Below are 25486 nucleotides of genomic sequence, written 5' to 3' on the forward strand. Positions count from 1 at the left end.
CAGCGCCCTGCAGGCAGTCGAAGGCGTCGTCAATACAAGGAAGGGGGTAAACGTCTTTGCGTGTAATTTTGTTCAGACGATGGTAGTCGACGCAGAGCCGGATAGAACCATCTTTTTTCTTGACCAGGATCACCGGAGATGCCCACAAACTGTGCGATGGCTAGATCACGTGGCGCTTAAGCATGCCGGCCACATGTTCGCCAATAATGCGGCGCTCAGTGGCTAATATGCGGTAAAAGCGTTGGCGCGAAGGGGCATGGGTGCCAGTGTCCATACAGTGGGGAACAGTGGTTGCGTGCCCCATGGAAGGTTGCTGGTAGTGAAACGAAGCTTCCAGATGGTGTAGGATGGCGGCAAGTTCAAAGTGAAAGTCAAAGCATTCTATATTTTGAAAGTGCAAGGCATTACATAAAAAATATTTGGACCGGTAGCCGTGCGGCTAGTGAAACGGTCCTGCACAAAAATAAAATAAAATACACCAGACAGCCATAATGAGCAAAAGGTGAAAAAAATAAAATAAAGAACACACAGTATCAAAGAATGGCTTGGAACAAAATGCGCACTTGAAGTAACATTTAAAAAAAACAACAGAGCAATAAGGAACAGGAAAGAATATTTCATAAAGATCAACAAACCATTAAAAAAAAGGTGGAGGTCAGGGCCCTTTCTGGTTGTTGATAAAGAAAAACTTGCATCACACCTTAAAGTTATTTGCAAGGTTCACACTAATAGGCACTTTATTTCAGACTTTTGCGTCGGGAAATTGAATTAAGCGTTCCCCGTATACATTGTGGCAGGCAGGCAAATTGAAATTTCCATTTAGTGCATGTCTTGTGTTACCGTAAGGTAATAAGAAAAAACTTTGTGGTTGAGGAGTATTAGTATTAATATTATTATTTACCAAAATACATAGTTCGTAATTAAGCATGTATTCAAATGATAATATGCTATGCTCCTTGTATAGACAACTGCAGCTATTTGAAGACGCATGGCCAATTACATGCAATGCTCTCCTCTGTAGTCTGTGTGGGAACTAAGTAGGTTTTGTATCTTTGGCCCGACAATTCGAAGCAGTAGCTGATGTGACAGTGAAACAGCGAAAAATACAAGTAACGGAGTACATTGTACAGAAAATACTGCTTTGCCTGAACAAGTGCGTAGCAGTTGAAAGCTATCTTTTTGCGCACCTTTTGGATGCGTTCTTACGAATGCAGGTGTTGGTCAAAGATGACGCCGAGGTATTTGCATGAAGAAACCTGCTGAATCCTACGGTTGTTTAATGATATGTGAATCCTACCATTGTAAATGTTTCTTCTCCTAGAACGGAATACTACATATTTAGTCTGATCTACATTTCTTGTTAATTTATTTGCAGGAAACCATGAGGAAATGTTAGACAGTTAAGATGTTATCCTGCTTTGCAGGAAAGACAGCGATTCAGCAGAGAACACAAGAGCAGTGCCATCAGCGTACATTAGAACATTTGAAAATTGAACGGCTTGCGGGAGGTCATTCACGAAAATAGAAAGCAAAACCGGACCCAATACAGACCTTTGCGGAACCCCGCAAGCGGTGGGTAGGAATGCGGAATGTGTGTTCTTCACAACTACTTTTTGTTTTCTGCCGGAGAGGTAACTAGCGAGGAACTGGAGAAAATTATTATTAAGGCCACATGCTATTAATTTTGCTAGCAACTCGGAGTAAGAGGCGCATTCAAACGTCTTTTTTATGCCGAGGAAAACTACTTTTGCCAGCTGGTTTTTGGGAAGAGCAGTGTTGATCTGCAGAGAAAGTGTTACAACGGCACTAGTTGTTGATTTAGCACAAACAAAGCCATGCAACTTTGCACAAATAGCGTTATTATGAAGCAGAAACTTAATAAATTGTAGCGCTATTAGTTTTTCGAAAAACGAATTTATTACACTAAGCACAGATACGTGTCTGTAACTATTGGGGTCATTGGGATCACCAGTCTGGTAAACTGGCGCAACTTTCGTTATCTTCAAAGTTGTTGGATATTTGCAACTAATTATCGCGGGGTTAAATCTGTTGCATAAGGGGACGCATAGAGTCTCAAAACTGTCTTTTAACACCTTCGCTGGTATTCCTTTATAACCGGTAGCTTTGGTTTCTTGCAGAGATTTAATTATTGACCTCACTTCTACTTCGATTATCTCCCGAAAAGCAAAGGTATTATGCTTTGCTCTACGTGGGCTTAACACAGGCGTTGTTGACGGGAATGCCTTAACCAAGTTCCTTCCGCATTCAACAAAAAGATTATTGAAAGTATTAACGGCCTCCTCTGTGATTAGGTCAGGAACGATGTAATTGTTTACCTTAATCCAACAATATCTCTTACGAAGCCCCATATCTTTTTGGTATTCCCTTGCTGCCATGTAAATAACTTTCCATAGTATTCTTTCTTTGATTTCTTCATCACTGCGACCGACATATTTCTTTAGCACCGAAACTGTTCGCGGTAGTAATTATTAGCCCGATTGTTTCTCCACTTGTGGTAGTACGAATCTTTCTTCTTCAGGACTAAGTGTAGCTTTGGGCATCCAAGGGCATATACCGTGGTCGTAATTACGTCTAGTATATGCGCGAGTTCATTGTTCAATGGCGTCAGTGATGTTGACCATCAGATTCTGGTATTCAATATCCATATCGTTATCATACACGCCTTCGAATTTGGTGCACTGAAGCAGAGATCGCACGTGAGCGTAATCAACTCGAGTTGCACGTTCTCGAGTCTGGGTGGAATGACAGCGCATTGGTTCACAGAGATAAATAACAAAAGTGTGATTGTGGTCTGAAATGGCAATGTCGCAGACACCAGCAAGCACATTTATGTCTTTGTTGCAAAGCACGTGGCCAATAAGTGAGGCGGGTTGATTAGTTACTCGAGTTGGCTCAGCTATTACATTTTCTAAGTTAGAGGACTCTAATAGCAAAATATAATCACACCAGTTATCTTTCAACAAATCAATGTTAAAATCACCACATATACTTAAAGGGGATTTACTAGTCGCAAGTGGCAGCAGCATACTCTTCATTACTGAATAGAATTTGTTTATACAAGCGCTAGGTGGGTGGTAAACAACGCCTATAGTAACGTCCCCCTGCAGCCATATAAACAGAGATTCAACTATGCTTCCCACAGAACTTGTATTTTGACAGCAACAGTAACTTAGTTTATGTCTAACAAAAGTGCCACACCACCACCACATGATCTTCTATCCTGCGGTCGCGAAAGAAAATTGTACCCAGAAATTTCGACACTTTCATCTCCCTTAAGCCATGTCTCTGTGAGCGCAATAACATCGTAGTGGTATGAGTACTCCGACAGATAAGCAACCAAGAGATCTGATTTTTCCTAGCACTCCGGATATTACAGTTAAAACGAATTCCTGACCCCGATCAAGCCATTTGTTTTCGATTTGGGCAGAACTGCAGGTCTTTAAAGGATAGATAGGGTAGAAAAATATTACAAGACCTGGGCGAGGTCAGCCACTCGTGTCACAGGCAGTACATGCGAGTTCTCTGTTTTCCGCATCAAAATTTTACCTTCTATGACCAAAGCATACTTAGCCTTTTGTGTATTTGACTTCTGAGCATTAGCTTGCATCACTTTGCCGGGAAAAAATGCTCGTTCATGTAGACTAGTGAAATCTTTTCCGCTGAGTTGGGGAAACCCAGCTGGAATGTCTTCAGATTTTGGTTTTTGGCTGTTTTTAGCATTTCGTCTCTAGCGGTACGGGAGAGGAATTTGACTACGATATTCGTCTCTTATTTGTTCATGAATGGCACTCGGTGAATGACATCAATGTCAATCTCTCTGATTTCAATTTGCAAATTCCGTGAAATGTCTTTCAAGGTGGAGACAAGGTTTTCACCCTCGGCTACAGGAAGTCCTTTGATCTCCAGGTTGCATTTCCTGTTGTACTGCTGCAAATAAATCAGTTCTTTCTTTATCTCCTCTAGTTCTTCGTGGGGCGACCATTTTCCTTCTCTATTTCTGTTTTCAACTTTGACACATTTCAGTTGCTTTCTTATTTTAGCTACATCGGCCTTAAATTCCTCGAAATTTGAGGTAATGAATTCCATGGATTTTCGCACTGGCTCCAGCTCATCTTTAATTACCTTTGTGAGGAAATTTTTCAGCTCTACCTGAATGGCTTTTAAGCGTGCTGACATATCAGTAAGTGCTTCCACGACTTCTTTTATAGTCGAAGATGCCTTATCTCCCACCATGCCATTCAAAAACGGAGCAGTCCAAGAGCCGAGGTCTATCTACAAATATCTTAAATAAATGTAGCTTGCTCACGTACCTGCACAGAGTGAAGCATGCCGTTCATAGTGGTTCCGTGTTACGGCGTCCTGGATTGCACCGGCTGCATGGCCTGCGCGTGCTACACAGTAGCTATTATAGCGTTCGTGTGACGTCGATGTCCCTTCAAGTCACGCAAGCGCAGTTGACTGCGGAGTGATAAAGCGCCGTTACCAGCCCTCCAGTGGCCCAAGAGCAAAGCGCAGGCTCGAGCGATATCAGGCAGACGCAGAAAACACTAGCACGTGCAGAGCTCTTGCTGTGGATATGAAGCACGACTGCGATGCCTCGAAGCGTATCCTTTTTCCGATGGCGGTCGGCACAGAGTGAAGCATGCAGTTCGTAGTGGCTCGGTGTTACGGCTTCCTGGACTACACCGGAATGATCTCTGCACAGGCGTCAAGGTGGTGTCGACGGATCGGTGAAAAAGATAGAGTGAAGACTGATTGGCGATTTGAACAGGCGTATTGGCGGTGATGGGAAGGTCGGCCGCGCTATCGACGAGGGGGTATGCTGCGGCGGGATCGAGCAAGGCAACACTATCAAGCTCTTGGCCATTGAGTAACGTGGTAGGGCAGGAGAACGGATTGGACACATAAAAGGCGCTTGAGCCAAGAATAACTGTCAGCACGGCATGAAGTAGCAAAACTGATTTCTGGTCAGCGCATCGCAAAGAAGGTGTCTAAAATATAGTTGCGTCATAGACAGCAGAACAGCGCGAATTATACTAGAACTGATGGAAGACACACGCGGACAGGCGCTGTGTGCGACAGATTGTTCTACTATGAACGAAAACGGCTGCGCCAGTGTCAAGTGTGTCGACGGAGACACCCTCAATGATCTCAGTAATAATATTGGCGGGCACGGAAACAGCTCTTGAGTGAGTCGCTGGCGGTGCAGTTCTTGCCTCCGGAACTCCGGCCGTTAGTTTTCCGGGTGGACGGCGGTTTGGTGGCGGAGCATCGAGAAAAGGGAACGAAGGCCAGCAGACGGCGAGCGGTGGGAGCAGGGATGGTAACTAGGAGAAGAGGATTGCGGAGGTGGCTCATGTGAAGCAGGCGAGGAGGACTGCGGTCACGACTGGGACACAAACCATCCAGGTGGCCAGTGACGCCATGGGCGTAGCAAAAAGAGCGGTTGTCTCGAGTGCGCCAGAGGATGAGAGGCTGTGGCTGTGATTGTGGGTGGGAAACCGTACGACGGTATGTTGTGGTTGCAGGTCGCTGGGGTTCTAACAGGTGGGGATGTGGCCTGTAGACAGGGGCAGCAGGTGAGGGCTGCGACCACACGACAGCATCAGCGTATGTTCGTGGAGCCGCGCGCTGGTTGGGAGGTGGCAGGACCTCAGCGACCTGCGCCTGCATGACACGCTGGAGGTCGGGAGTGAGCGAAGGCGCATGTGTAGGCGAGCACTTAGACAAGAACAGCTGGTGTGCGACCTCCTCACAGACAAACTAATGAATGTGCTGGACGAGCAACTGGTGGTCTAGTTTATTTTCGCCGCGAAGAGCTAAGCTGGAAATTGTGGCCTCTTCAAAGCCGACATATCCGGTAAAAAGGCGCTGCCTGCATTGCTCATCGAAGCTTATGAAGTAGTCGATGACAACAGATGGAGTCTGGGGATTCTTGGCGACGAACATCTGGAAGGCATTTTTTTATTCAAGAAATTCAGAGAACACAGTGTCTTTGTGCAGAGGGAAAAAGGCGAAAATCAATCTGCCTGACTGGGCCCTAAGCACCACTCGAAAACAACAGCGAGGAGCACTTATATACACATACATAAACAATATAATGATCACAATGTAAATGTTTGTACAACACAACTTCCTTATATAAACATTCATTCTATTCTTATATATCAGAAAAAAGTCTAAAAAATCACAGAAAAGGGCAACGAAGGAGAATACAGATCAAACATATCTATAGAAACTAATTGTAATCCTAGAAAAAGGAAGAAAAAATCACAATAGAGGGCAGTTGAAGAGCAAATACAGATCGCACATATGTATAGAAACTGTGTACATAGAAAATAAAAGAAATTTGCAATCAATAAAAAGATGTAAGCAGAAAAAAAACTAAAGTGCATTTACGAGAAAGTAACTTTTCGCCCGCTTACGAAAAGCAAAGAGAGAGGAAGACTTATCCATATCATCAATTAACTCGGGATGGGAGATCAAAAGGTTAGGGATTTGCCAGTTCAAAGACTGCATATCATAGTTTGTTCTGTTTCTTGGTTTCTGTATATTTGTGCGTCTAAACTCATATCGTTCGTGTATTTAGAAAAAAAATTGTTGCCGATTGGCTATGAGTTCCAAGAATGCCACCTGAGACGGTCGCTCATAGTATAAAGTTTGTATAGGTAGTATTCCGTTCTCGCTAAAGTAGGAATATGTGGAGTCATATCTTGAAAAAGTTTCAACAAAGTGAATAGATTTCTTCTGCAATAAAAAAGGGCTTTCAAGATTAGTTTTCCCAGTGACTCCCCAGATAAGTAAACTATAGTGCAACCTGGAACGAACTGCACTGAAATAAAGCTGGCGCCTTAGCCGGAGCGGTAGAAATGGGCGAAGCCTGTTCAGCATTCAAATGCATTGTGCTACGGTACGCTTAATGCGCTAAACATGTCGTGTCAAGTGGAGATTTTTGTGGAATTGTACGCATAACAATTTTACTTCCGTAACGCGCTCTGAAGGTCGAGACTGAAAAATTATCGGATTAGCGAGGTGAATTGGTCTGTTGCTAGACGAGAATACAATATATTTGGCTTTATTAACATTAAGTGCTAGTTGGTTGATTGCAAGCCACTGTAAAAACTTGTCAGCCATAGGTTTATAGTAGTAACTGCAGTCGATAAATTAGGTTTAGAAAAGAAAACAGTTGTGTCGTCAGCATACAGAATGTTTTTTGTCGTGCCTGGTGTGGATACAACGTCGTTAATTTAGAGAGGGAATAATATAGGACCCAGTATGGAGCTTTGCGGTGCGCCATATTTTATATTTCTTAGTTCAAATTTAACTTTGTGGGCAACGGCATATTGGGAACGATTTTAGAGATAACTTTTTAGTAGAGTAAGGGAAAAACCTCTTATTCCATATAACGGGAGTTTTTTGATAAATATGTCATGTTTAATAGAGTCGAACGCTTTGCTGAAGTCTAAAAATATGCCCAGTGCATAAATATGAGTTTCAGTGTTCTGAATAAGTGTTTCTTTTATACTAAGTAAGGCAGATTCAGCTGACTTGTTTCTGGAATATATATTGACTGCTACATATCAGGTTATGTTTCTGTCGATGACTAGTAATACAAAAATTATGGACCTTTCCAAAAAATTTTGAAAACAGCGGAAGTACTGAAATTGGCCGGCAATTTTCAAGATCGATCCCCGTGCCGCCTTTTCAATGAACAACCACCTTCGCTATTTTCAATTTCTCTGGAAAAATGCCGTTGCTAAAGTACGATTTGCTATATGTCAGAGCACATCACATATTAAGTCAGAAATTGCTTTTATTGGTGCTGGTCTGATACCATCATAACCAGAGGAGCAGTTTTTTAAACTATATATTAGGCTGTAGATTGCTGCAGGGGTAGTTAGAGAAATAACATGGTATCTGTTAGCCTATGCTCTAAGTATTTCTCAAAATGTCCGGAATCAGACCCATCAAAATTTCCAAAAGTTAAAAAGTGTTCGTTCATTACATTGGCAAGAGATTTCATTTCAGCCGGGATTTTTGTTTGCGATTTTTGCAGAACTTCATTTACAGTACGCCAGGTTTTCTGCGGATCATATTAAATATCTGAGAACCTTCCATTCTAGTAATCGTGAATGCCTTTTAAACATGTTTAATTTTTTCGGCCTCACTCAGAGAAGATTTGATACGCTTGCGGAAGACGACGCCATCTTCTGTACAACTTGTGAAGTTTTAATCGGTTTATTGGGCGTTGCTCGGCGCCGAGCTTATGCACAGTGGTACGTGCGACGACCTCGGTCAAGCTGGTTTTAGGAGCCGCCCAGCTTGAGATGTCAGCCTAGTAGCTTGGGAACCACAGACTGCCAAAGTCACTGAAATAAAAGATAACATTGGTAGGTTTGATGTTGTGGTCCCACTTATTGCATGCACTTATGCGGTAATGGGAGACCAACCAATCTTCCACACCCGTTTCATCTGTGCTGTTGAAGATGGCTGGGTCACGCTGCCGCGCTGCGCCGGAACAGGAGACAGCCGACGGTCTCAGACCTCGCGGAGGCGGTAGGCAATGCTCGGCTGCGAAGCTCAAGGGCGAGGGGATAGGTTACGCTTCCACCACTTGTAAAAAAGAATGCTTTACAAGGCGCAATGGTGGAACCAGCGAAACAGACGCAGGTCAAGAACAAGGAGGCACACACACAACACCGCTGGACTTACAACTGATTTATTGCGAGGAATTGAGCCACATTTCAATTAAGCTGTGTGGTTTTGTGCTGCGTCACGAACAACCAACTGTACAGTCCGGGTGCAGACTAGTGGCGGCAGCGGTTAGTCCAGAGCACGCACGAGGGTCGGAGCGTTCTGCGCTTGTCGTCGTCTTTCTTAAGCGCCAGCTGCTCAAGGTACCGAAGGCGAAGGATTCTACGTCTTGCATTGTAAACAAGTTTTTCATTCGATCGAAACAAAAAGCTTGATACTGCTTTGGCTCCAAATTCGCCATATCCAGCGCTTTGAAATAGCCGACACTAATGCCACCCCAGAATTTCTCAAAACGTAGTTGGCGGCCTCCCTTTTTCATAGCCAGCAATGAACAGATTTGTTATAATTATGATGTCTTCTTTTCATACTATAAGCGGCTCAGGACAGCACAGTCAGAGGCGCAAGCAGCCAAGGCAGACGCTGCACAAGCGTAGAGAGTTGGCCCAGTTGTGCAGTCTCCCGTGCTGTTTCTCAAGATTAATCATCTCTATTGCCGAAAGTGGCGCTCTTTCCTTCTCCCGCGACGAGCACAACCTCCGCATAACGGAGAACCTGCGAGGTGCACGCGCTGGCGTGAGGCACTCAAAAGACAATGCCACAAAAAGAGGGACACGCGATGAGATTACGTGTCCGTCCTTTTGTGTCGTAGTCTCTTAATGGCTTTTTCAATCCTGAAAGCTGTTCTGCTGCAAAAGAACGCTAGAGCTTTCTCAGGAAATTTTGTAGCCCTTATGTTTGTAGCAAGCTGTACGCTAATGAGTAATTACTCGTTAATCGAAATGTTCTCGTTCTTAGGCGCCACTTCCTGAAAACTTTGGACTAACGCTGTTTCGACTACGAGTCGTTGATCATTTCGGCGTTGCCCGTATTATCTGCTAGCCGCCCTAGTTTCCTCAGTTCGTAGAGCGACTGACCGGAACAGGCGATGGTCGCGGGTTCAACCTGCAGATCGGCATGAACTTTTCTCTCAATGAGAAACTTTCTTGAAATCTGTAAGCTTTCCTATATAGCCGTACGACTGCGCTTAGGTGGTTGATGACTAATTATTCCAAAAATAGAATTGCGGTTTCACCTGACACCGCACCAACCACAACTGCACTAATAATTTTTACGAGTCATGTCAAACATACACTGGTTACGAATACGAACAATGGTTAATTAGTGCATGGTGTTCAGAAAACTTTAAACACATGCAAAACAGCAGAGCGGATACGTTACTAAGATCTTGTAACGTTTCGCTTTTTGTTTTTAGTGGAAACACAAGGTACTCTTCTGATCTTTCTGAACATTACACTTTTGTGCTGTGGTTTTACTGTTATTACGTTGTAAACATTTTATAAAGTGGCTCAAAAGCGGCAGAGGTTACGTTGATTTTTTGAAGCTGTATTATTTTTCGCATACTCAGGTGCGGTAGGATATCCTGACGGTGATTGCTTTCTAATCAACTTCATAACTAGTTCAGCTTGTTGTACCTTATAAGTGCATGCTTCATGTGATGATCCCAGTTGAGCTGTTGTGCGATCTCGTTGAAAGAACTCGGAGGATGAATTGAAATCTACCTGTAGTGACTGATAACCGCGTTCTAAAGACTAAGGCTAGTGTCACTGAGAATGTAGTTTTATAGGCCCGAAAACACCAAGCTTAAAACGAAATGCATGTGTCTGCCTTAATGGCAAGCCAGCTGCGGTGAGGCAGTTTTTCAATGGATCGCTGAGGCCGCCAACCACTTCCAGGTGGTAATCACGCAGTCATTTTCTGCTTTGGCGCCAAATGTCTGAATCGCAAGGCGAGGCAGAGGGGGGGGGGGGGGGGATGTTCGCTGCTGAAATCCAACTTCTTCAGCAACAAATGCGTTGTTTTGCAGCAAAACAAGGATAAACGCGAGCAAAAAAAGTCCACAAAATTGCTTTTCACTAAGAAAAAAAATTGTACTGTGTTTACCACAGGGCGCCTTTAGGATAAAGCAGTAATTACACATTAACGTCCAACAAGCGCAGTCGTTCACTAGCCTTAATGCTCTCACTAAGTTATTATTTCAAATGTACTCCACCCTGGGGTATTCCGTGAAAAACATTGGGCTTCTTTTAAACTGTTTCAAGCTGCCTCGAAGAGGGCCGAGAGTGCATCTGGCGCCTTTTCTGACCAGGGTCCAAACTTGGCAGCCCCTGCATAGAAGACGGCCAGTGCCGCTGGTTCACGCAGTTCTCAGTCTGCCAGAGGGGCGTCTGCCAGTGCGCGGACGCCTATACAGCCAGCCGAGGCGGAACCGAGTGCAGCCCGGGTAAGTGCTGGGATCGCTGCTTTCTGCTGCTGCCTTCTTCTCTTTCTTTGTTTTTGAGCAGGAGAAAACCAACAAAAGAAAAAACAAACTGACCGACTGCAGTGGCGAATGCGTAACACGCTTGCTCTGCTCAAAGATTATACTAATGCATATAATTGTGTGACAAGAAATACCTGCATCGCTCGTTCCATGAAATCCAGGAACAGTGTGGCAATTTGGCCAATTAAATTCCGGAGGCAAGAGTCTGCAATAAACTTGGGTGAATGTCGCGCGTTGGCTTTCACAAAATTTCGCGCGTAATAGACGCAAAAAAAAAGAAGAAATCAATCACTTCGAGTGTATCACCCGAGTTTCGTGCTCCCCGACATAAAGGCTTGCGCACCATGTAATCCCTCGTTAAAACTATTGATTTGAGAGCTGCCTATGCTCTTTAGAGCAGGCCGGCTACTCGTACAGTGTGGCAACTACATTTCCTTTGAAATTGATGAATATGTTTTAATTGAACACCGGGCCTGTAACAGCGGGAGAACGTTTCAGAGTTTTGTAAACAGAGTTGCTCAAACGCAGAGGACCTTATCAAAAAGATGCACACGCGAAGGCAAACGTGCCACGCCGGCACACAGCGTCGTCACAGAATCGCAAATAAGTGTCCCAGCCTGGTGATCTGCAAGTCACGTTCGCTGAACTTGACCAAACCTCAGCGCTGTGCTGTATGCCCGATGCTTAGGCTATTCTGCAACGAATAACGGCAGGAAAAACAGGTGCATATTCACTGATCAAGCACGGGATGCATTTTGTAAAATTTCCTTAGGTTTCAGAAAGATGCACTTGAGACAGAGGGAGAGAAAGGCAAACGGAAAGGCAGGGAGGTTACCTAGGCAGCGTCCGGTATGCTACCAGACACGTGTGAAGGGAAACGGAGGGAGAGATAGAAAGCCACATGTCCGTTGGCCATTACTTGCAGGGGACACAGGGCACACACTGATAGTTCACAACCTTGAACTCAGTCTTGACTCGTTCAAGAACTTGAAAATTGCCTTCAAAGCTGTCCTTTGCGATGAAGGCTTACTCTAAGGAACCAGAATCTTGGCTTCAGTAAAGGGCCGATGATCTAAACGGGGTAGCGTTGCATCCAAAAGTGTACGCTCACGCTGAAACCGAGGGCAGTTACAAAGAAGGTGTTCTATAGTTTCGTCGCACCCACAGATCTCTCACGCAGGAGAGTCTGCCATTGCGATTAAGTGGAAGTAGGCATTGTGAACGCCATTCCCAGCCACAGGCGACGCAACAGCGCAGCATCGCTGCTGGAGAGGCCGGACGGAGGACTGGGTTGAAGTAAGGGGTCTAGGCGGTGCCGACGGCATGTAGAGCTGCCAGTGGAAGACCATGACGTTAAAAGCTCTCTTCGGCCAAGAATTCGCAGATGTCTTGCTGCGTCGGCTCTTGTAAACGGTATCTGGACAACGTTGGCACTTTCGTGAGCCGCTCGAGCTGCAGCATCAGCTGCGTCGTTTCCGACAATGCCAGAATGTCCCGGTATCCACTGGAAGACGATGTCGTGATCCTCTTCCTGCGCCTGGTGTTGGATATGTCTCAATTCAGCTACGAGTTGATCGTGATAGCCATGGCGTAAAGCAGAATTAAGACACTGTAGGGATGCTTTTGAGTCGCAGAACACAGCCCATTTGTGTGGCGTTCGTGCACCAATGTACTGTACAGCCGCACGAAGAGCGGTCAATTCTGACCCGGTGGAGGTTGTCCGATGCAAAGTTTGCTGGATAATACTTTTCAGTCTCGCAGGAATAACCACGGCCTAAGTTGAACTTGTACCTGTGACCGAACCATCTGTATACACATGAGTGCGGTCACTATATGCGGCGTGGAGTTGGTAGACTGTAAACTCTTTAATGACCGGTGTCGATAAGTTGGATTTTTTCTTTATGCCCGGAATTGTAAGCCGCAGGCATGGCTCCCGCAGACACCACAGCGCCGAGGAAGGCCGTGCTGCCGGGTGAACTGTGATGGGATGAACGACTGGTGGACTGCTATAACCTTTGAAAACTCTGCGTGTGGTTTTTGATCCGCCACTGACAGAAGGTGGTGCTTGGGAATCCTTGTTAGATTCCGTATGTGGACCCGCAGGGTTATATGCGTCGAGAGTTGGTAGTCCTGGGCGATTGCAATGGTAGCAACTGTTGATGCGCTGCGAGGGAGACCCAGACATGTGCAAAGTGCCTGACCTCGTATATTTTGGAGGGCACGCAAATTCGTCTTGCATGTGCTTGAAAGCACTGGTGCATATACCGCATAAATCCCAAAAAGAGTGCTCTGTGGAGTTGCAGCATTGATAGAATCGACAAGCCCCATGATTTGCCGCCAAGGAATCTGAGCAGGTGTGTGATAGAGACTAGCGTTTTTTTACAACGCTGCAACGGATAACGAGTCATACTTTTGCGCGTAAATGCCACTATAGCGCACTTCTTGGCAGACACGCTCAGACCTTGCTCTCGGAGGAGGAGGAAGAGAAACATTTATTCAGAGCATAAAAACTGGGTGGGTTCAGTACGAGAACCCATTGGTCGCCATCATAATCCGGCTTCTCTCAACCAGCGATTTCTGGTCGAGGGGGCTGTGGCTATGAAGGGTTGCCTCCCAGCGCTCATAAGTCGGATCGGGATTCCTGTCCAAATCTGGGTTTCTTGACATTCCCAAACCGCGTGAAAGAGTGTGCAACTGCTCCACAGAAGGGGCAGGACGAATCGTAGTTGTCTGGGTACCATTTACTCATTAGGTAAGGATTGGGCAGAGTATTAGTTTGTAGTCGCCTGATTATGTGCTCTTCATATTTACTTAGAGTTTTGTGAGGAAGAGGATATTTCCTTCTAGTGATCTTATAGTACTCCGTAATTTCTGCGTAGCTTAGTAAGGGTGAGGGGTAGTCAACTGTCAGAGAGAGGCTGCGTGCCAGATGCTCGGAGGAGCAGAGCTCGATCAGCTGTGTTGGCCGCCTCATTGCCCGTCGTTGAGAGGTGCCCTGGCGTCCAGAAGATCTGGATGTTGGAAGGATTAGACCTTTCCAAAATTTCCCAACACGAAACGCCAACGTGGCCTCTGAGGTAATTGCGTACCGCTGCATGTGAGTCGGACATAACCGTTGCCTCGCTGTTCTTTGATATCGCAAGTGCGATAGCTGCTTCTTCCGCCGATGTGGTATCCACCGCTTGGATAAGGCTGCTTGCAATGATATCCCCCCGGGGGGAAACTTCGGCAATTGCCGCGACTCCGTTAACAGGTCCAGCCGCATCGACGTAGATCGTGTCCTTGTTTCCATCCCAGCGCTTAGAGAGGTGTCTAGCTCTGGCTAGTCTCCGTCCTCTGTTGTATTCTTTATCCATGCGTTTTGGTATGGGGCGAGTCGTGATGTGTGATCTCATCTGCATGGGCATGTCGATCTTGTCAGCGACTTCCCGGGGTGGAGTGATTCTCAGCTTCTGTAATATTTTCCTGCCAGGCTCAGATGTTGAGAGCCTGACAATTTGATTTACACGGTGGGCCTCTATTAGTTCGTCGATGGTGTTATGGATCTCCAGCTGTAGTAAGCGCTTAGTGGATGTACATAAAGGGAGTCCCAGCGCCGTCTTAGCTGCCTTTCGAATAATAACATCTAGTTGGTCTTTCTCCTTTTTGCAAAGCCATAAGTACGAGGTGGCGTATGTTAGCTTAGAGAGAATGAAAGCCTGAACTAATCTTAGGGCTTCCTTCTCTCTTAGCCAATTTCTTTTGTTGATTACCCGGCATAGCATTCTAGAGACTTGCTCGGAATAGGCTTGGAGCTGTCTGATTGTAGTGGTGTTATTGTTGCCGCTGGGTATGATGGCTCCCAGGATCTTGATCGCTTTCTTGATCGGAATGCTCATACCCTGGACCGTAATCGCGACAGAGGGAGTGGACGGCAAAAGCCCCGTATTCTGCTTCTTGCCACGGTCGATCAGGAGTAACTCAGATTTCTCGGGAGAGCACGTTTACCCATGCCTCGCCACATGCTGGCACACGACATTCGCTACTTTCTGAAGCCGGTCTTGAATTTCCCCTTCATTACCGCTGCAACAGCAGATCGTAATGTCGTCGGCGTGTATAGCGTGCTCAATGCCTTGGATGCGGTCTAGCTTCTCTGGTAGCCCACGCATGGCCAGGTTGAAGAGAAGCGGAGACAAGACCGCTCCCTGCGGGGTGCCCTTGGAACCTTGATTGAACGGAGAGGAGGTCCGATCACCAATACATATTGACGCCTTTCTATTGGAGAGGAAGTCCCTCACGTAATTATGTGTGCGGTCACCACAGTTGATGCTGTTAAGCTCATCCAGTATTCCCTGGTGGTTTACATTGTCAAATGCCCGTTTTAAATCGAGCGGAAGGATGACCTTGACCTGACATCTGCCGGGGTTGTCCAGAATATCCTCTCTCATACGGAGGAGAATATCGTGTATTGACAGCTTTTCTCTAAACCCGTACAGCGTGTCAGGGAGGATATCAGTCTTCCTCAGGAGTCGCTTCAGTCGGGCGTTCACGACCCCCTCGAACAGTTTACCCAGACACGACGTCAGGGAGATCGGTCGTAAATGATCAATATCGCATGGCTTTTTGGGCTTGGGAATAAATCGCACTAAAGCCAATTTCCAGGAGTCGGGGATCTGGCCCTTGTTCCAGCACTGCGTGTTGAAGTATTTCACTAATTTTCTTAAGCAGATATCATCCATATTCAAGAGCATCCTGGTGTTTATCTGGCCCGGTCCAGGAGCGGTGTTCTTACCCATGAACGTCAAGCTCCGCCCTCAGTTCTTCAACCGTTACATCTTGGTCCATCTCTTCATGGGGTGCACCTGTGTACGCAGGGAGAGGGTTCGAGGATCCCAGATCGAGGAATTTCCGTGCAAGTTCTGCAATGAGGGCTTCATTGTCCCCTTTAGAGCTGTGCAAGGCGTTTCAGAGCGTGTCTGTTTGCTCTTTCCGGTTTTACTTCGGCTCGATAAGGGATCTGAGGAGTCCCCATGCTTTAGCCGTGCCCATTCTACCGTTGAGCTCATTGCACAACTTGAGCCAGTTTTGGTAAGCGAGGTTATGTGCGTTGTCATCCGCTTTTTTGGTGAGTTCTGCAATCTTGGTCTTCAACTTGCGATTTAACTTTTGCCTTTTCCACCTCCTTGTTAGAGATCTGGCTTCCAACAAATGTAACAGGTGCGGGTAAACTGCCGGAGTTTCCTCTGTGGTGTTTGCTGTCGTAGAGTGCCTGGCGACGGTTTTCATCTGCAGCGCTGTCCATGCCTCAATATCTGTGATATCTTCGTCCGAGAGACGTGCGATTTCCTCTCTCCACTTGTCCCGGTTCACACTCTTAGCGTTGTCAAATGGTTTCCGACATTTAACTCCCTGAACAGTGCGGGAGACTATGAAGTGATCACTTCCCAGGGACTCGCCAGTGTTAGACCAGGTGGCCTGCAGGCAGTTTTTCACTAGCGTGAGATCAGGACAGGTGTCTCTGCTGACGCTATTACCCGCTCTGGTGGGTTGCAGGGGATCCATTAAGATTGTGAGCCCTTCTCTGTTAGCGATCTCAAGGATCCTCCTACCATTCGGGCTGTTAAAGTGATATCCCCATGCTTGATGGGACGCATTGAAATCACCGGCAATGACTAGGGGGTCTTTACCAGCGCTCTTGATAAAATTATCAAATAGCGTGGCTATCTGACGACATGAGTTCCTGGTTCGACTGTACACGTTCAGTGTGTGCAAACTTCGTCTTCCCTTTGTTTGGGAAGAATTTCAATGTAAGCATGATCGATATTTTCGGCTAGCGGTTCTTGCAGCGTTGCGGTAAACTCCTTGTGAACAAGTATTCCTAGGCTATGCTCGTCTGACTAAGTTTTGAACCCCTTCATGCTGATGATTGTATTTGCTTCTTGATGTACTCTTACCGCAGGTGGCGTCTCTGAGGTGTCGATGAAAAATTGAAGGCTTGCTTTTTCTTTTTGAATCCCTGACAATTCTATTGCCAAATTATTGTTTCCTGTCCCCTATGTGCCATGATCCTTATTCGTCCTCTTCTGGAAGGGGGTGCCGGTCGGCATATTTGGATTTCCTATTTCGGAAGTTGCACTCGTTGAGTTTAGATTTTAATTCGTCTCGCACTGTGGCAATGGCCGAGTTTATGTATTTCCTAGTGTTGGCGGACTCGTTTGCGAGCTCGTTTTTGACCATCTGAATAACTTGCAGGAATATTTTATTCTGCTCCTCTCTGTCTGCCCTCAGCTCTGCAATGACGCGCTTATAAACTGACGGCGAGTTTTGCCGGGCTTCGGGTGGTTTGTCGGGAGTTGTTTGTGACTGCAGCCTGACCAATTAAAGTTCAGCTCGCAACGCCTCGTTCTGTTTTTCTTTTAGCTGAATACTTTCTGCTTTCAGGTCGTTAAACTCCTTAGATATCGCGTTTCCGGGGAGGGATGGAGGCAACCCAGCATAGCCCACCTTTACGATGTGTCTTGAGTCTTCTTGCTTCTCAGAAGACGGTGCGCGTTCTCGGGTGTGTGGCGCCTCCTGTGCCGGTGGATTCGCCTTAGGTGCAAAGGAGACCGACCTGGTGGTCCCCTGCTCTTTATGATGTCTTGACTTTTCCGTTCCGGATCGGCCTGACGAGTTGTGACGTTGACTAGACTTAGATCTTGACCTGGACCTGGACGTAGAGTTGGAGGCCGCTCTTCTGGATTCCTTCATTTCGAACTGCTCTTTTCGGCTGGTGCGTACAGCTGCCGCGTAGCTCTTGCTGGTGTCACTGGTTGTCGGTTTTTCTTCCTGATCACCGAAATGTTGATATTTCCTAGGCTTATTGATTGGATCCAGGAACTTTGCTTTGCATTCCCTTGAGTAGGTGTGGTGATCCCCCGGCATGCCGCACAAGTTGGGGTGCAATCGTGAGCTTCTCCGGGATTCAGCTTGCCGCACGAGTCACATTTCGATTCAGCTGGGCTGGGGCAGACGTCCAGTCTATGTCCTTCCATGCCGCACAGTACGCAAAACGGTCTAGTTTTCCTATAAAGAAAACATTTGCGCTCGATCCACCCGTACGTAACAAAGAAAGGAACTTTGTATCCACTGAACAGTATCACAGCCGAGTTGGATCTGCCGAGACTTCGGACGCCTAATATTTCGTGGGTTTCCGAGGAAAAGTCTTTGAAGTCGAGAGTTCGACGAAAACTCGTCTGGTCGGGGACAAACATGTTGACGAAGAAGAAGGAGCGCCGACCAAAGAAAACAAAAACAAAAAACAGACGTTTCGGCTCCCGTACGGGAGCCTTGTTCACATTGAAATGAAGCAAGCAGCTCAGTGGCATTACATAAGCTTGAAAAGAGGGCGCAGGGAGCGTGCGTAGATTGGGTTAAGATTTCCATCGTTGCGGTTGAGGGTGTGACTAGTAGTTTGGATGATTAAGGATTCCAAGTGCAGGCGAGGGTATAGCTTCTTTTCCGTTGAAAGCACGTGTGCCCGACCCCAGTCGATGTCATGGCCTGTAGATACTGCGTGCTCGGCGATAGCATTTGAATCCACTTTTTTGTTACGTACATCGTTACTATGTTCTTTTAGCCGCCTCTCGAAATTTCCGGTTTCGCCAATGTATGCGTAGTCACACTCGGAACAAGGAACCTTGTACACTACGCCTGGATATTTTTCTTTGGGAAGGGGGTCTTTGACATTTACCAACGCATGGCGCAGTTTTCTTGTCGGAACGTGGGCGATATGAACACCAAAGGTGCGCATGATGCGTGCTAAAGCCTCGCTTAGTCCGGGAGCATAGGGCACGGCAGCACGTTTCGAGGGTGACAGAGGAGTATCGCTTGCTGGGCGACATAACTGTTTTTCCACAGATTGCACAAATGAGGTCGGGTAGTTGTTGCTTGAAAGTTCTTGTCGTACAGTTTGAAAATCAATGGTCTGGTCTTCAAGAAAGCTGCAGATGCGTTGCGATCGTTTCAACAAGGACATTGCGACTGATTTCTTCTGTGTAGCAGGGTGAACCGAATTAAAGTTAAGGTATCTTCCGGTGTGGGTCGGTTTTCTATAAACGCTGAAACTGAGCTTATTGCTGTCCCGCCTAATCAATACATCCAGAAAGGGCAACGCACCATTCGCTTCTTCTTCGGTAGTGAAGTCTATTGCTCGTTCTATAGAATTCAAATGGTGCGAGAAGGCGGCTAAGTCAGAATTACGAATCAGGCAAAAGCAGTCGTCAACATATCTCAGGAAAATTCTAGGAGGTGATGCAAACGTTTCAAGGGCACGGCGCTCGACGGATTCCATACAGAGGTTAGCGACGGTCAGTGATATAGTGGCACCCATTGGTGTGCCTTGAGGTTGACGGCAAAAGCGTCCTTGGAAGACGAAATAAGTATTATGCAGGCAGAACTGCAGGAGTCTACGGAGATCCAGAACTTCAATGGGGGTTCGTTTAGGAAGAGACTTGTAAGCTTCGAGAGCAGCAGAGCAAACTTGTACGGCCAGGTCGACAGGAACGCATGTGAAAAGCGACTTAACGTCAAACGAGACAATGAGCTCGTCATCGTCCGGTGCTATGTCGCTTACCTTCTTGATGAAATCAGTCGAGTTGCGAACGTGCGTTGAGCCAAGGCCGACAAGAGGGGAGAGGATACGATGGAGGTAGCTGGATAGACTGTGAAGAGGGGACCGTCTGTAGTCTACGATGGGGCGCATGGGCATACTAGGTTTTTGCACCTTCGGTAGACCGTAGAGAGCAGGGGCTGAGCCGTTGGTGTACAGCAGAGTGAAGTAGAGTGGCTTGTAGGTCGGGGGAACGAAACGAAAGACGTCTGAAAGAAGTTTCTGCAAGTCGCGCTGAACTTTCGAGGTTGGGTCCTTGTCAAGACGGGAGTAGGTGCTTTCATCTTCCAGGAGGCTTTCCATTCTGCTTATGTAGTCAGTTCGGTTCAAGAGAACTGTGCTGTTTCCTTTATCAGCGGGGAGTATAACGAGATCTTTGTTGTCTCACAGGCACTTCACGGCTTTTTGCTGTTCTGTGGTAAGCGGGGACAGGTGTTGTCCTGGGCGATACTTGGAGAGGACGCTGACTGCGCGAGTCCTTGCTTCATCGCGGCGCGACGCTTCCACCTGATTCACCGCGTTTTCCACAGCACACACAAGTTTTTTGGGGTCAAGAGTAGGTCCAGTGTTGAAATTGAGGCCAAGGTTTAAAACAGAAATTTCAGCGCTGCTAGGTTTGTACGAGAAGTTTTTGTCGACGGTTGTGGGCGTAGCTTTTTCAGTTTTTGGGCGTTACGGAAGAAGGCGATGCAATTTGTTTTTGTGTGCAAGTTCAGCACACCGGGACTGTACAGCTGTCTTGTGATTGGCGTGCAGTTGAATGCTGGCAAATTCTTCACGGTAGAGTGATTCCAAGCGACGTCTAGTGAAGAATGCCTCGTTTTCTAGAACTCTTAGCTTATCTTTGCATTCCAGTATCCTGGCCTGAAGGAGCGATCGTTCGGCTTTGGCGACAACGCTCAGACCAAAGCGTGTGCAGACTGGACGGATCAAACGGAGGGACCATGGAATAACAGAAAAGGACTTGCATGTCAGGTTGAACTGAATATGGCCTTTGAACAAAGAGATGCGGGTGATCAGGGACACGTACTGGCGGATGCCTGTGACGATGGGTTGGCCGTACGCCCGGCGAAGATTGATGAAGTCGAGAGTTCGACAAAAACTCGTCTGGTCGGGGACAAACATGTTGGAATCGCTAACGATGGTTGTAGCGTCCGTAAAGGCGATAGCAGCTGCAATTGCAGCTTCTTCTGCTGTTTCCGCGTTCTTCCGTATCGGAAGTGTTATTAATTGGTTTTTGGGGAAAGGAAATGGCGGCGTATCTGTCTCATATATCTTTGGACGCCTGAACCGCGCCGTAAGTAGAGGGATAAAGGAGGGAGTGAAAGAAGAAAGGAAGAAAGAGGTTCCGTAGTGGAGGGCTTCGGAATAATTTCGACCACCTGGGGATCTTTAACGTGCACAGACATCGCACAGCACACGGGCGCCTTAGCGTTTTGCCTCAATAAAAACGTAGCCGCCGCGGTCGGGTTCGAACTCGGGAACTCCGGATCAGTAGCCGAGCGCCCAAACCACTGAGCCACCGCGGCGCCTAAGGATAGGAAGAGTTAATATATCAAACCCGTGCATTCACTAGATACGACCTCCATCGTATCCTCTCCCCTCTTGTCGGCCTTGGCTCAACGCACGTTCGCAACTCGACTGATTTCATCAAGAAGGTAAGCGACATAGCACCGGACGATGACGAGCTCATGGTCTCGTTTGACGTCAAGTCGCTTTTCACATGCGTTCCTGTCGACCTGGCCGTACAAGTTTGCTCTGCTACTCTCGAAGCTGACAAGTCTCTTCCTAAACGAACCCCCATTGAAGTTCTGGATCTCCGTAGACTCCTGCAGTTCTGCCTGGATAATACTTATTTCGTCTTCCAAGGACGCTTTTACCGTCAACTTCAAGGCACACCAATGGGTGCCTCTATATTAGTGACCGTCGCTAACCTCTGTATGGAATCCGTCGAGCGCCGTGCCCTTGAAACGTTTGCATCACCTCCTAGAATTTTCCTGAGATATGTTGACGACTGCTTTTGCCTGATTCGTAATTCTGACTTAGCCGCCTTCTCGCATCATTTGAATTCTATAGAACGAGCAATAGACTTCACTACCGAAGAAGAAGCGAATGGTGCGTTGCCCTTTCTGGATGTATTGATAAGGCGGGACAACAATAAGCTCAGTTTCAGCGTTTATAGAAAACCGACCCACACCGGAAGATACGTTAACTTTAATTCGGTTCACCCTGCTACACAGAAGAAATCAGTCGCAATGTCCTTGTTGAAACGATCGCAACGCATCTGCAGCTTCCTTGAAGACCAGACCATTGATTTTCAAACTGTACGACAAGAACTTTCAAGCAACAACTACCCGACCTCATTTGTGCAATCTGTGGAAAAACAGTTATGTCGCCCAGCAAGCGATACTCCTCTGTCACCCTTGAAACGTGCTGCCGTACCTTATGCTCCCGGACTAAGCGAGGCTTTAGCACGCATCATGCGCACCTTTGGTGTTCATATCGCCCACGTTCCGACAAGAAAACTGCGCCATGCGTTGGTAAATGTCAAAGAACCCCTTTTTAAAGAAAAATATCCAGGCGTAGTGTACAAGGTTCGTTGTTCCGACTGTGACTACGCATACATTGGCGAAACCGGAAATTTCGAGAGGCGGCTAAAAGAACATAGTGACGATGTACGTAACAAAAAAGTGGATTCAAATGCTATCGCCGAGCACGCAGTATCTACAGGCCATGACATCGACTGGGGTCGGGCACATGTGCTTTCAACGGAAAAGAAGCTATACCCTCTCCTGCACTTGGAATCATTAATCATCCAAACTACTAGTCACACCCTCCACCGCAACAATGGAAATCTTAACCCAATCTACGCACGCTCCATGCGCCCTCTTTTCAAGCATATGTGATGCCACTGAGCTGCTTGGTTCATTTCAATGTGAACAAGGCTCCCGTACGGGAGCCGAAACGTTTGTTTTTTGTTTTTGTTTTCTTTGGTCGGCGCTCCTTCTTCTTCGTCGAAAAGTCTTTCTCTAGGTCTCTGTCTGTTGCGTTCGGGTCAATCCCGTGCACCACCCCTTTGCATGAGTCTTGCGGTGTTCTCACGTAGGCAATGAGGTAGTACTTTTTCCCGTCTAGGTTGATGTGATCGATCTTCGCAAGTACTCTGTCGTCTTCGACATGGGACCTTGCCGCGATGATGATGTTTTTCTCTTCAATAACTCTGACGTAAGGTTTGGCGTGTAGCGTCTTGCCTCGTAACGCGTTTTCGAACGCGACGTTAAGTGGGTGTACACTCCCACCCCACATTTTTAGGCCCAAACGGTCTTTCGGCTTGATAATCACTTTAAATTCATACTTGCCGAGGTCAGGCAGTCTCGGGGGCCTTTTGCGGCTCGTGGGATCTGCTGCTGGTGACGTCGGGTCATCTTCGTATGCCTTCGGAGCCGAGTGCGCTTGTGCACGCTGTCCTGCCCTGAGGTATATCGTCTTACATCCTGGTTCTGGCTGTAAATTATCACAGTTCGCCTCGCATTGTTTGCTGCTGCTCGGAACACTTCCGAATCCTCCAGACTTGGGGTCGTAGCCATGGGTGTGGTCCACATCCATCGTCGAAGCCGTAGCGGAGTAGGTGCTCGCTGGTCAGGCCGAACGCGGCAACGGACGCCGGGCCCAGTGCCGAAGTGCTTGCGAGGCTTAGCGATTCCACGTTTTGGCATGGGCTTTAAAGTCCGGCATAATGCCAAGAAATTAACTTCTTGGGATCAAAGCGTATCGAGTAGTTCTCGACGTTTTACGTCTGACCCGAACAAAAATGTGGATCTGCGAATGGATCTTGCGCGCACAGTAAGAGAAATCCACGGACCGCAGAAAAGCTGCGTCCGCTCAATGCATCCGTTCAATGTGAATCCCTTGCTCTCGGAGATAGGAGAAATTTATGGTTGCTGCCCTCTGAAGTTTTGCTCGCACTTGAACACGCGTCACAAAGGAGGCGCAGATGCAGATGTAATCGGCGTACATAGAGATATGGAAGGTATTAGGTAGGTACTCCTGGAGTCTTATGAGTGTTAGATTAAACAAAGTAGGACTGAGCACTCCGCCCTGGGGCATGCCCCGGTAAGTGTAATGCACGGGTGTGGAGCCATCTTCACACATAATAAAAAATGTCCTTTTGGTCAGATAGCTTTAGGTCCACCTATACATCCGTCCACCGAATCCAACAGCTTCTAGCGCATCAAGGAGGGCCTCATGTGTCACGTTTTCGTATGCACCTTTGATATCAAGAAAAAGTGCTGCGCACATGCGCTTCTGGCGTTTCTGTTGCTCTTCTCTGGACACAAGATCAATGACGTTGTCTATAGAGGAGCGACCCCGTCGAAAACCCGCCATTACCTTAGGATACATGTTATTGTGCTCAAGGTACCACTCAAGACGCGCCAGAAGCACTCTTTTCATGACTTTTCCCACACAACTGGCCAAAGCTATTGGCCTGTATGGTGAAAGGTCGAGAGGGGATTTCCCTGGTTTTAGTAATGGTATCATGTGACTGAATTTCTACTGCGGAGGAACAACTCCGTCTTTCCACGAGTGGTTGTAAGGGCTGAGTAGCTCTCTACGCGCATCGTGGCCAATGTGGCACAGCGCAGCATATGTAATGCCGCCTGAACCTGGTGCAGACGAACGCTTACTTTCTGCAAGGACAGCATCAAGTTCCTCACGAGTAAAGACAACATCCATCGCTGAATCCCGTGATGCAGGAGGAACACGGTGGGAATCCGATGTGGTCACTGCACCCGCGATTGTCCTGCAGAAGTCAGTTGCAACTTCAATCTGGTGACGGTTTTGATGTAGAGCCAACGCATAGAAAGGCTGTCTTTGCTGTGGAAAGGTTGGAAGCCCCCGAACTGTCCGCCAAATGAGGGACATGGGCTTTCGAGGATCCAGAGATTGACAGGACTTCTAGCGCTGTTCCGCCAGCGTGTCCATTCGTCGCTTGATTTTCCTCTGCAAACAACGCGCCTCTCTTAGGTCCCTTACGGATTTTGTCCGTCTGTAACGTCTTTCTGCACGTCGACGAATAGCACGCAGGTGTTCTAATACGATATCAAATTCAGTGCGCATTCTAGTTGACGGGAGAAAGCCTCTAGCATCCTTCATTGCGGTTGCTATATTATCCTACAAACTCGAAGTGAGGGCTTCTTTGCACGCCTCTTCCATTAGAGTTTTAAATGCCATCCAAGCGATGTGCGCGTGTTTAGCTGGGCCGGACACCCCAAGACCTGGAATCTTGAGGTAGGTGGGTATGTGGTCACTCCCGTGGCTCTTCACATCACAAAACCACTGGACACGCCGGCGCAGAGACCGTGAAACTAGCGTCAGGTCTAGGCAACTCCTGTATGAACTGCCTCGCAGGTATGTCGGGCTATCGTCATTCATTTCGTTATGTTCATTTTCTGAAGCAAATAAAGCCAGATTCCTGCCTCAGGCGTTGACTATAGGACTTCCCCACAGTTGGTGGTGGGCGTTGAAATCTCCGCTAATAATGCAAGGAGCCCGGGTTGCCTCCATAAATGTCTTCAACCTCACGCAGTCCAATTGAGAGAAGGGGAGACATACGCCGCAATCAGTGTGAACTCTATGGATTCTTTTTTGACTATGAAGCACACGTACTGATTGTAATTGTCGGGTGTAACTGGGCAGCAAACGTACGTTATGTCGGTGCGGATGTAGACCAGAACTTTGCTGCGCTCCGCGCATGTCGGGGC

At 47.1% G+C, this 25486-nt stretch overlaps 1 protein-coding gene across 8 annotated transcripts in view; it reads left to right on the forward strand.

The window, feature by feature from the left end:
* The window catches only part of LOC144096773 (uncharacterized), a 352209-nt gene that overhangs the window by 235110 nt on the left and 91613 nt on the right, over positions 1-25486 (forward strand). For all 8 annotated transcript variants that reach the window (XM_077629652.1, XM_077629655.1, XM_077629653.1 and 5 more), the window contains one exon: positions 10922-11056. In XM_077629652.1, coding sequence (XP_077485778.1) covers positions 10922-11056 — 135 coding nt within the window. The remainder of the gene's footprint in view (positions 1-10921; positions 11057-25486) is intronic.

The sequence above is a fragment of the Amblyomma americanum genome, chromosome 7 (genome assembly GCF_052857255.1).
Source record: "Amblyomma americanum isolate KBUSLIRL-KWMA chromosome 7, ASM5285725v1, whole genome shotgun sequence".
Taxonomy (NCBI): domain Eukaryota; kingdom Metazoa; phylum Arthropoda; class Arachnida; order Ixodida; family Ixodidae; genus Amblyomma; species Amblyomma americanum.